This window comes from Bufo bufo, chromosome 2 (assembly GCF_905171765.1).
Source record: "Bufo bufo chromosome 2, aBufBuf1.1, whole genome shotgun sequence".
In the NCBI taxonomy this organism is placed as follows: domain Eukaryota; kingdom Metazoa; phylum Chordata; class Amphibia; order Anura; family Bufonidae; genus Bufo; species Bufo bufo.
Window position 1 is genome coordinate 346,802,444 of NC_053390.1, and position 12,655 is coordinate 346,815,098.

At 43.9% G+C, this 12,655-nt stretch overlaps 1 protein-coding gene across 1 annotated transcript in view; it reads right to left on the minus strand.

Annotated features, from left to right (window-relative positions):
* Positions 1-8,079: 8,079 nt before the first annotated feature.
* Positions 8,080-12,655, minus strand: part of LOC120991516 (cytochrome P450 1A1-like) — a 44,594-nt gene continuing 40,018 nt past the window's right edge. Inside the window, exons 6-7 of the mRNA XM_040420313.1 lie at positions 10,775-10,861; positions 8,080-9,269 (exon numbers count right to left, since the gene is read on the minus strand). Coding sequence (XP_040276247.1) covers positions 8,987-9,269; positions 10,775-10,861 — 370 coding nt within the window. The 3' untranslated portion in view covers positions 8,080-8,986. The remainder of the gene's footprint in view (positions 9,270-10,774; positions 10,862-12,655) is intronic.

A 12,655-nucleotide genomic window follows, 5' to 3' on the forward strand; every position in this document is an offset into this window, starting at 1 on the left:
CAGATCAGTTGCGGACCAGGCCTTTCAGGCATTAGGCCCTAAAAAACATCGGGTCTTCCCTATTCATGATAACATGCAAGCGATCATCAATAGAGAATGGAAGAATCCTGATAGAAAGTTTTTCTTACCCTCCTCGGTGAAAAGGAAATATCCTTATGAAGAGAAAGTTTCCTCCAGCTGGGATAGGGCCCCTACGGTAGATGCTCCAGTCGCTAAGATAGCTAAGAGATCTGCCCTCCCCTTTGATGATCTGGGTTGCCTGTCGGACCCATTAGATAAGAAAGCAGATATATACCTTAAACGGGCATGGGAAACTTCCGCTACTTGTCTTAGACCCGCAGTGGCAGCCACTTGGGTATCCCGGTCCTTAAGATTGTGGATTGAACAGCTAGAGAAACATCTTAGAGAAAAAAAGCCCAGGGAGGAAATCTTAGCTTCTCTTCCCACCTTTGCTAAAGCGGCAGATTTTTTAACGGATGCTTCTACGGATGTTATGCGCTTTGCTGCCAAATCCTCAGCTATGACGAATGCGGCTAGAAGAGCCATTTGGCTTAGGTCATGGAAGGGTGACCAGGGGTCTAAGGCCAGACTGTGTGCCCTTCCGTGTGAGGGTGATAGATTGTTTGGATCCTCCCTGGATGACATCTTGGAGAAGGCATCTGACAAGAAAAAAGGGTTTCCTGTCCCTCAAAAACCCCCCTTTTTTCGTAAACCCCAGCAGGGCTTTAGAAAACAGAGGGGTAAGCCCTACGATAGGAAGGAAAGGGATAGATTTCCAAGAAAAACTAGCGGTTTCCTGTTTAAATCCCAGGATAACAAACCAAAAGACAAGCAATGACGCCAGACTCCAGGTTGGGGGGAGACTCTCTGCCTTTCTCCCGGCTTGGGCGAACGTCACCCAAAACAAGTGGGTTTTGGGGGGGATAGCGGAGGGATTCAGGTTAGAGTTCCGCTCCTATCCCCAAGTCTTTTTCACCCACACTCCAACTCCAAAGGATCCTCTAAAATCCACAGTTCTGGAGAGAGAGGTTCAGTTATTGTTGGACAAAGGAGTGGTTTGCCAGGTCCCAGGGAGGGAGGAGGGCAGGGGGTTTTACTCCTCACTCTTTTTAATAAAGAAACCCAATGGTTCCTTTCGTATGATTCTGAACCTAAAACGTCTAAACAAATTCCTGAGATACAAGAAATTCTGGATGGAAACTATAAAGACAACTTTAGACCTGTTATACCAGGATTGCTGGATGGCAAGTATAGACTTAGAGGATGCCTATTATCACGTCCCAATTCACTCTTCCTCCCAAAAGTATTTAAGGACGGCTGTCCAAGTAAGGGGCCAACTTCTGCACCTGCAATACAGGGCACTGCCGTTTGGGGTCTCTCAAGCCCCGAGAATTTTCACCAAGGTCGTGTCGGAGATGGTGGCATTCCTTCGATCATCTGGGATAGTAGTAGTACCATATCTGGACGATTTTTTGTTCATAGCCCAAACAAGGGAGCAGTTACAAGCAGAGCTCGTCCTGGTGTGCTCTCTGTTGAAGGATCTGGGGTGGAGAATGAATCAAGAGAAATCTTGTCTAACCCCTTCTCAAGTTTGCACCTTTTTAGGAATGCAGCTAGATTCTACGGCTCAGAAGACATTCCTCCCTCAGAAGAAAGTGTCCTCGACAATAGAGCATGTTTGGTTCCTTTTCCGGTCCTTCCAATGTTCCATCAGGGAGGCGATGGCAGTACTGGGGCACCTGACGGCTACAATTCCAGCCGTACCATTCGCTCAGATCCACACGAGACCATTACAGTCAGATATCTTGAAGATTTGGAATGGTCTTCCACAAACAGTAGAGAGAAAATTTCATCTTTCCTCCAGAGCAAGGTACTCCCTTCTGTGGTGGACGTCCGAGAAGAACCTCTCGATAGGAATGCCTTGGTCCTTCATGGAACCCATGCTGATAACGACAGACGCCAGTCCGTGGGGCTGGGGAGCTCATTCAGAAGGAAAATACTGGCAGGGAAGATGGGATTTAAAAACCCGGGTCTGCACGTCAAATTACAAGGAGCTCAAGGCGGTAGAAAGAGTACTAAAGGTGGCAGTTCCAGAGGTCTCCAACAGAAAGTTGGTATTTTACTCGGACAATTCAACAACAGTGGCCTATATAAATCATCAAGGCGGGACAAAAGTACCATCCCTAATCTTCCTCTGCCAGGAAATTTTTAAAATAGCGGAAGACAGGAACCTGGTCTTATCCGCAATACACTTGAAAGGGAAAGAGAACACGGTGGCCGATTTTCTAAGTCGAGTAGAACTCAGGCAGGCAGAGTGGAGTCTGAACGAGGAAGTTTTTTCCCAGATTGTAACAATGTTTGGGACCCCAACTATAGATCTCTTTGCCACCCGGAAGAACAGGAAGACAAAGAGATTCTTCTCCCTAGATTACACAGAGAATCCTACAGCGGTAGACAGTCTGGCTCAAGATTGGAGCCAGGAACTCGGCTATGCCTTCCCACCTATTTCCCTAATCCCGCAAGTTCTGAAAAAAGTACGGACGGAGGGAGCCACCATAATCATGATAGCCCCAAAGTGGCCCAAGAGAATCTGGTACCCCACCCTCTTAAGTCTAGCCAGAGGCCCTCCCTGGGTGATCCCTCCGAGGGAGGATCTACTCTCCCAGGGGCCCGTATGGCATCCCAATCCGGGGATTCTTCAGTTGGCAGTATGGAGATTGACAGGGACATCTGGTTGAAGAGAGGGCTTTCTAGCAAAGTTGTTTCCACCCTTCTAGGTAGCAAAAAAGCGTCAACAGCTAGGAAGTATAATAGGGTGTGGAATGTCTTTTCTTCCTTTTTGGGTTCTAGCCCTGATCCATTTAGTCCTCCTGAAATCCCTAAGGTTTTGGACTTTCTACAAGCAGGGTTAGACAAAGGGCTCAAGGCCTCCACCTTAAAAGTTCAGGTGTCGGCCTTGAGCTACTTTTTTGACTTCCAATTAGCAAACCACCCGTGGGTCAAACGTTTCCTTTCTGCCGCTGCCAGAATCTGTCCTTCCGTTAGACCTCTTTCCCCTCCTTGGGACCTAAATGGGGTCTTGACGGCCCTAACCGATAGACCCTTTGAGCCCTTACTAGAGGTTCCCATTGACATCTTATCCATTAAGATGGCTTTCCTCCTGGCTATTACCTCGGCTAGGAGGATCTCGGAGATCCAGGCCTTCTCGGCATTTCCGCCCTATACGATCATCCAGGATGACCAGATAGTTATCAGGCCCTTGCCTTCTTTTCTTCCCAAGGTTGTCTCCGATTTTCATAGGAGCCAAGACATTGTGTTGCCTTCCTTTTTTCCTAACCCCTCCAATAGCTTGGAGGAAAGGTTTCATTGCTTGGATGTCAAGAGATGCTTGTTAGTCTACTTAGATGTTACGGCTCCTTGGAGAAAGGACGAGAACCTCCTGGTTCAGTTTTTAGGAGGAAATAGGGGGAAAAAAGCATCCCGAGGGGTTATTGCTAGATGGGTGAAGAAGGCCATAGCTAGAGCTTATATTTCCCTGGGTCTCCCCCCTCCTTCAGGTTTTGGGGCCCATTCTACGACGGCGGTGTCTACTTCGTGGGCTGAGAAAGCTGATGTATCGTTAGCCCAGATTTGCAGGGCAGCTACCTGGAGCTCCCCGCATACTTTTCTTAAACATTACAGATTACAGCTCCATTCTGATGCTTCCTTTGGAGAGAAAGTCCTTCAGGCTGTGGCCCCCCCCTAGGTTCTACTTATAGTTTATCTCGCACAGGGTGCCGTCATGGGTGAGGGGAAAACAACATTGCTTACCGGTAATCGTTTTTCTCGATACCCATGACGGCACCCGATATTTCCCTCCCCAAGCAGATATATATATATATATATATGTTGATGGCTTTTTGCTAGGTCTATATGACGTAATATAGATATATAAAAAAAAAAAAAAAAAGAGGGTTTTTAACCCTTTGTCACTTCTCTCCGGAGAACAATTTATTTCTTCTACTGGTGTTGTGTGGAGGTGTGTCCTTTTTATCTTCTCAGGTTTCCTGTCCTGATGGGAGGTCCTGAGTCGCACAGGGTGCCGTCATGGGTATCGAGAAAAACGATTACCGGTAAGCAATGTTGTTTTTCTTCTAGTACCATAGCCTCCAGTTCCCCCATTTTGCTAGCTAGACTTCTGGCATTTGTGAAGATACATTTTAAATTACTATTACCTGTAAAGTGATTATCCGGGATTTTTGAGTTACCTTGGTTGATGTTTGTATGTAACAGGTTCTTGTTACCAGCAGTTCTATTTTTCATTGGTGTATAGTTCTGCCCAGTCTTCTCCCTACTTTCCTCACTAACCCCAACCCCCACTAAATCCCCACTGTCCCCTCCTATATCCCACTCTCTATCTACACTATCTACCCCCTTATTAGTATGATCCCTCCCCACAGATCCTAGTTTAAAGCTATTCCAGCCATCTAACCATTTTTTACACCAGGGCAGTTGCACCCTCCCCATTAAAGTGTAGCCCATCCCTACTATAGAGCTTGTAACCGACAGAGAAGTCGTCCCAGTTCTCCATGAACCTAAACCTTTCCTTCCTGCACCAGCTTCTGAGCCACTTATTTAACTCCCTAAGCTCCCGTTGTCTCTGTGGTGACGATTGTGGCACTGGTAGTATTTCTGAAAACACTACCTTTGAGGTCCTGGACTTGAGCTTCTCACCTAGTTCCCTAAAATTGTTTTAAAGGACCTTCCATCTCCCACTGACTTTGTCATTGGTGCCAATGTGTACTATGACCGCCGGGTCTTCCCCAGCCCAACCCAGCAATCTGTCAATCCGATCCACAATATGCCAAACCTGAACACCCTGAAGACAACACACTGTTCGGCATTCACGGTCTTGGCGACAGATGACCCTGTCTGTCCGACTAATAATAGAGTCCCCGACCACCATCATCTGTCTGACCTTTGCTGCACTCCTTTTCCCATCCTTCCTGCAGCGGTCATCCTCCTGGTTGCTAGGAGAAACGCCCTGCTACAGTGTTGCTGGCCCTGGGCTTTCATCCCTAATATCAGCCAAACAGGCATATTTACTAGGGCGTTCCAGCTTAGGACTAGGCACTTTTCCCTCTACCCCTTTTTCCTACATTAACCCAACTGCTGACCTGGTAGTCCTGATCTTGCCCTCCTCCTCCCACCTCTATTTTACTGACCCCAGTCAGTACCTGCACAGTGCGGTCTAAACCTCTCTCCAGGTTTGCAATGCCCCTAAGTATTTGAAGCTGCTTATTTAGATCCAAGATCGGGGCTTCCAAATATGCAACATGATTGCATCTAGTGGCAAATGGCTCTTCAAGGCACGCATACATTGCACAGGACACACACTTAGTAGCATTGTCCATGGAGCACATGTTTAGATGGGGATGAACTGTAAAGAAGGAAAACAGTAAATATGAGTTAGAATTAGATCCTGTCTGTTGCAGTTGGAGGACTGGTTCAAACCTTAGTTTCTTGTTCCTTGTCTTAAAGGGATTCTGTCACCTCGTTTTCGGTTTTTCAGCTGAGGACATGCACGGCTAGATCGCCGCTAGCATGTCCGCAATATACCTGTCCCATAAAGCTGTGTGCTTTTATTTTGTTTAAAAAATGATTTTAGAGATATGTAAATGAGCCTGGTAAGGTGCCCAAGGGGCTGTACTAACCTTCTTGGTGCCCAGCCACGCCCCCCTGTGAAGGAGCCCAGCATCGCCTATGTCCTCCGAATCTCCTCTTTTCGTTACAGTTAGATTGCCGTAATCTCGCGATGCACGAGCTCGCGCATATGCAGTGCCGGTATAGTGTTCCTTCCCTGTGCTGGCATCAGCCTCAGGGAAGGAACTGCACGAGCTTGAGCATCGCAAGATTACGGCAATCTAACTTTGTGAGCAAGGAGGAGATTCGGAGGACGCAGGCGGTGCTGGGCTCCTTCACAGGGGGTGTGGCTGGGCACAAAGAAGGTTCGTACAGCCCCTTGGGCTCCTTACCAGGCTCATTTACATATCTCTAAAATCATTTTTTAAACAATATAAAAGCACACAGCCCTATAGGACAGATATATTGTGGACATGCTACCGGCGATCTAGCCGTGCATGTCCGCAGCTCTATAACCGAAAATGAGGTGACAGAATCCCTTTAAACTCTGGTTCTTTAAACTCCACTTATTCAGAAGCCCACTACAGCAAGTCCAAGTAGAGCCTGTGACGGACAGCTGCATTATCACTGTTCCCTGTCACTACACCCACTACTTAGAAATATTATTTTTTCCAATACTTCGCTCATCTTTAACAAGTACTTTATGATCTTCCATCACAATATTAGGTACAGTAAGCCTATGCAGTGCAGACACAAGTTACATTTACTCAAAAATACTTACAGACCATGCATACTTCACTTGATCTTAGTCAAAAGGCCAAGAAGCTATCCAACCATGCATACTTGATAACTTAGGTTTATTTCTAGTTTCCACTTTCTTCAGACAGCTGAATGGAAGGGAGTCGTTTGTGTCTCTAAAGCAGGGATGCTCAACCTGCGGCCCACCAGCTGTTGTAAAACTACAACTCTCACCATGCCCTGCTGTAGGCTGATAGCCGTAGGCTGTCCTAGGATGCTGGGAGATGTAGTTTTGCAACAGCTGGAGGGCTGCAGGTTGGGCATCCCTGCTCTAATTTTTTTTTTTTTATATAGATTCCAATTATTGGCTGAAAACAACTAGTGCTGATCGTTGCTGACTCTAGTTTGTGGATCTTTTATGCTGGCATAAAACATATCGTTTGTCAGCAGCACATCACCCTGTCGTGTTCAGTGAGGAAAGGAGGTAAATTCCCTGGTGCCAAGGTGTCCTTAAGGGGCTTTCTAGGACTTTGATGGCCTATCTTTAGGAGCCAGAAGTTGGACCCCCAACTATCAACTGCTTATAAGAACTACTGTGCTCCGGAACCAGGCAGCTGGTTACTTCAGCCCTTTTACCAAGTGAATGCTAGCAGCGCTGCAGTTACCAGGCATGACCACTACACTGTAGATGAAACTGAGCTGTTCCGGTGTCTGGCTCTGACGCACATTTGCTGCAAATAGCCAATCTGTGGGAGTTGTGCCTTCGCTGGCCTGACATTAGTGACCTAAGCATAGATCCTCAGTATTGATCTCCCAAAAAAACATTTTAAGTTGGCAGTCAACTAAATTCCAAGTATAACTATGCTGGTATCGTGTTTTAGATGCCAACTTTTTGTATTCTACACCACCATAAAATACATCTGGAGTTCTTGCAATTATCTTTGCAATTACGCAAGCAATCATAATATTACAATAGATATGACATATGTTATTATTCATATTTAGTTTGTTTTATTCTCTGGAATGCATCTTAGACAAGATGATGCGGATACATTATCATCATTGAGAGTACTAAATGCCCTAGGTATTTCCTCTGGAGTCATTTACTCTGAAGCCCTCAATGTGCTTTTCTATTATGAATGGAAATTATACACTATATATATCAGTACCTGAAGCTTCCAACGTCATTTTTTTTAATCTCTTAGATAACACAAATGTGCTCCTTTAATGTTTGAAATTCCTGTAGAATTTTTTACAAAGAATTAGAAAATTGCAATCATGGACATAGAAAAGTAGGCAAAAATGGTATTCTGTGTAGAAGAAAATCCAAGCACTTCTCCATTTAAAGTGTAAGTCATAAAAAAAAAACTTTGACATGTCAGAAGTAGGGATAGGCAAATTGACTTTGGATGAAATATCCGAAGTCGATTCGCATAAAACTTCATTTGAATACTTACTGAGTGAGCCCTGCGTACAGTATTAGAATGTATTGTCTCCTATGAGACGACGTTATTACTTTGCGAAGTCTCGCGAGACTTCGCATAATAACTTCATAAATCAATTTCCACTTGGAACTGAACCCAAGTTCGGAAAATGTTTTTTTACAGTAGAAATTGATTTATGAAGTTTTTATGCGAAGTCTCGCGAGACTTTGCGAAGTAATAACTTCGGCTCATAGGAGCCAATACATTCTAATACTGTACAGAGTACAGAGCGCTCGCTCCGTACAGTATTTAAGCAAAGTATTATGAGAATCGACTTTGGATGTTTCATCCAAAGTCGATTCTCTAATCCCTAGTCAGAAGTTTCGATTTTTGAGATCCGGGTGATGAGACCCCCACTGATCACTAAAAAGAGACGGAAGATGCAATCAGCTGACTGCTCTCTCTCGTCTCCAGCTAGCCCATCTAAAAGTGAATCTATCACCACATCTTGGACTATTATCTGCAGTAATACATGAATAGTCCAGATTACTATTTTATATTTCCCTTCTGCCTCCTTTCTCTCCTGCTGTAAGGGTTTAAATTTGCACTAAAATACATGTTTTGGACTGTGGTGTAAGTGTACATTTTGTTAGCACAGCAGTCCTGAAGGTGTATTTCAGGCAGTGTGAGTGCTGACAGCGAGGGAACCGGAGGCCGTAGGAAAATACAAAATGGCTGGACTTCTTATCTACATTACTGCTCATGTATAACTGCAGATAACAGTCCAGAATTGTGATAGACTCCCTTTAGGCTAGTAAAGCAAGGCAGCATGATAATACATAAGACAGGCTGATGTTTATTTTTTTTTACTTTGCTTATATAGCTCAGTACAAAGATTATCAGTTATATCATACCTTTTCAGAAATTGAGTATGTAATATACATTTTACCATCTCACATAAACTTGGGTCAATTTCATAGAAACTTAATTAGCCTATCAGTATGTTTATGAAGTGTGGCGGAAAAAATGGAGGAAGCCAATGAAGATACGGAGACTCACAGCGCAACATGCTTCATTAATAAATGAAGGGCACCCCATTCTTTGAAACAACTACTCATTCCTTCCATAATAAAATTCTGCACTGAAAAGCAGCAGCCATTTTACTGACTGGGAAAGAATACCAGGGATTCCTAGATAAACCACTATAGCCTGTTTTCAGTTCTGAGAGTAAAAGGTTTTGGTTTCATAGTGAGCCCAAAAACTGGAGTCAGATCCACATGATGTTCAGGTTCCTTCACTAATTTAAGATGCTGCAATATGGACGTGAGAAAAATAAACATTTCATTTCGAGCGACGTCTTCTCCTAAACATTTTCTAACTCCCATGCCAAAGATGAACACCTTTTCAATCAAACTTTTATCAACACGTCCACTTTCATCAAGAAACCTTTCTGGGATGAACAGGTCGGCATCTCTCCACACAGTCCTATAGATGAAGCATCATAGAGAATGTCAAAATGAAAAAGATAATACACTGAGGATATCACGAATACGCATTCTACTATGAAAACAGGAGCTCACTGTATTATGAATTCATACATGTTCCATTGCTCAATATCCATAATAAAGCTGCATGTAATAAGCTCCTAAGCTTTCCATAGTGGCGGCTGCAGGGAAGAGGAATTGCTTCATATATGAAGGAAGTGTGTTGTTGGGACTTTAGAATCAGAAAACTTCAATAAAAATATATTATGAAATTTATAAGCTCAGAATTTTGGAGCAAAAAAATGTAATGTTAATCAAGAGTAGACATTCCCTGTAAGCACATGGATATCAAAAGCATGTATCCCTTGCACTTGCATCTATTACACTTCTATATATTACACATTGGTGAGTATTCCTGTGTAAGGCAGTGTAAAGTGTAATGAGGTTTCGCCCCCTCACCCCCCCTAGGAAGCTCTGCAAGTAGAGGCAACTAGACCTGCTCACATTTAAGGCTACATGCACACGACCGTTGTGTGTTTTGCGGTCCGCAAATCACGGATCCACAAAGCACGGATGGCGTCCGTGTGAGTTCCGCAATTTGCAGAACGGCATAGACAGCCTTTAATATAACTGCCTATTCTTGTCCGCAAAGCGCGGACAAGAATAGGACAAGTTATATTTTTTTGGTGGACCACGGAATGGAGCAACGGATGAGGACAGCACACGGAGTGCTGTCCGCATCTTTCGTGGCCCCATTGAAGTGAATGTGTCCGCATCCGAGCCACCAAAAATGCTGCTCGGATGCGGACCAAAACAATGGTCGTGTGCATGAGGCCTTAAGGAATGACTGCTGGTGGCCATTTTAAACCATTCCCAGAGAACCCATTTACAGAGGTTGTGCCTTGAAAGATATTCCACTTTTTTAAAACAGCACCTAGATCTAAATATTTTTGTAATTACATGTAATTAAAAATGTAGTATAGTTACTGAGTTATTAAAAAAAATCTAGATTTTAACTATCTGCTACATTGATTAACTATCAGTGTAGCACCACCTGCTGTTTGTTCTTTTCTTTATTTCTCCATCCACTTCAGTAACATCTCTGTGGTGGTCGCACATGCTCAGTTCCATCCTTCAACTGCTACTAGCCATATCTACTGTTAGAAGCTGTGACAGTTAAAGGGAGAGAGTTTCAGCAAAATAGACACACCCCTGAGCTGTGATAGGGAGAGAGCTGCATCCAAAAGGACATGCCCCCTGAGATGCCAGCTTGAGATAAATCTAGCAGAGCAATTGGAACAATGAATGGGGAGATCTCTGGATCCATGTGAGATACAGGACTAGTTCTAGCTTTGTTAGAAAGAGATTGCCATCTTCTATATGATGTTTGATTTTCATCTTTTACATTTACAATGGTACAACTTACTTTGTCACAGATAATCAGTTTACTAGAAACTTATCATGCATGGGTCACTCAAATGACTTTAGTAATCAGATTGCACTTACTGGTCATGATTTACTTGGTACATGTTTATAAAGACCGAGGTGTCTTTTGGTATGAAGTATCCATTCAGATTGGTATCCGTAATGGTACTAAACAATGAGAAAATGTTAGTAAAGGTCTTAACTTGAAAGAATATATGAGTAGATTTTTACAATCATAACATGCAACAAACTATAATGATTACATGAATGTCAATGATGTAAATGTACAGAAACAGCTCAGATAATATTGATGCCAAGTGGTACAGAGTCTGTCAGTATGGAAGACTAATGCCATAATGCTAGCTATAGTATGTACAGTACATAATACCCGAACGCACATAATACTAGTTTCATTTCCAACAATTATATTGCCCACAGAATATCAACCTCTGTGTTCATTACCATAGTGCTGATATTATACCACAGTGCTCACTATAGTGATATTATATTATTATATGATTTTATTATATTATTATAGTGAGATATATATATATTATACCACAGTGCTCAATATATTGCTCACAGATAACAGATGTGTCCACCTTTAAAGGAGTTGTCTGAGTTATATAAAAACTAGGACAAACCCTGTAAATGGTCAAAAATAACTTCTGAATGGATACTGTTTTCTCTGCTGTTTCCTCGGGCACTCCTCCCGCTGCTGACATCATCTCCTTGGCTGCAGCAATGATGTTTCATGCACAAAGCACCACTGCAGCCAATCGCTGGACCCAGCTGTGTATGGGGCATCTCTGCTGAGGCCAGCTATTGGCTTCAGCAGTGAACTGTGTCCACAGAATGTCACCGCTGCAGCCAATAAAACACATAGCAGCAATGAGGACATTGCGCATTGCTGGAAGAAGCCGAGGAGAAAACAGCTGAGAATCCATTAATTTGTTATTTTAGGCTGTTTACAGGGGTTGCCTGAGATTTTATATAACTTTGACAATACCTTTTAACTTCTGTGAATTTTGCGAAGTCACTATATAAATTGACTAAATTATTACAACTCCCCAGCCAAACCTTCGACAGGCTTCACTTCCCATCACAACCACCGGGTGGCCACACATAGACAAATATAGCATATACATCTCCCTAAAGCAGAGTGAAATCACGTTCTTTTCAGAGCTGGTAATCTTGCACTACACATCTCAAGATTTTTCTAGCCAAGACGAAAGGCAAGCAAGGACATATGTGCGCCAGCTTTTTTTAAACCACTTACCTGCTCCACGCTCCTCTTCTCCACTGATATCAACCACTTGTGAGCAGCCAATTAGCAGTTTTCCAAAACTGCTTTCAGGTTTGGATGGAGAATAATATACTTGACATTTTGACTAAAGTCCAGTGTTAGGCTACTTTCACACTAGCGGCAGCCTTCCCCAGCAGGCTGTTCCGGTGGGTGAACAGCCTGCCGGATCTGTACTGCCGCTTGTGCACACCTGCCATTGACTATAATGGGGGCGGGCGGAGTTCCGGCGGCAGCACGGCAAACATCCTGAGAGGCGGCCGGAATTTCAAACTACATGTCGTAGTTTTATTCCGGCCGCCTCTCGGCCTGTTTGCCGTGCTCCTGCCGGAACTCCAGCCCGCCCCCATTATAGTCATTGGGGCTGAAGCAGACCTCCGGTGGCACGAGTTCACTAGCGGTGGCTCGGATCCGGCAGGCTGTTCACCCACCGAAACAGCCTGCCGGAGAAGGCTGCCGCTAGTGTGAAAGTAGCCTTAAGAACTTTGTACAATAACCATTAGAAAGCTGCTTAAGAGCTCTTATGGTACAGCCACATGGTCAGATTTCTGCATGAAGTTTTGGAAGCCAAAACCAGAAGGGAATTCAAAAAAGAGAAGCCTTATCTGTCCTTTATACTTTCCCTTTATACTGATGCTAAGATGGACCAGTGTTAAAAA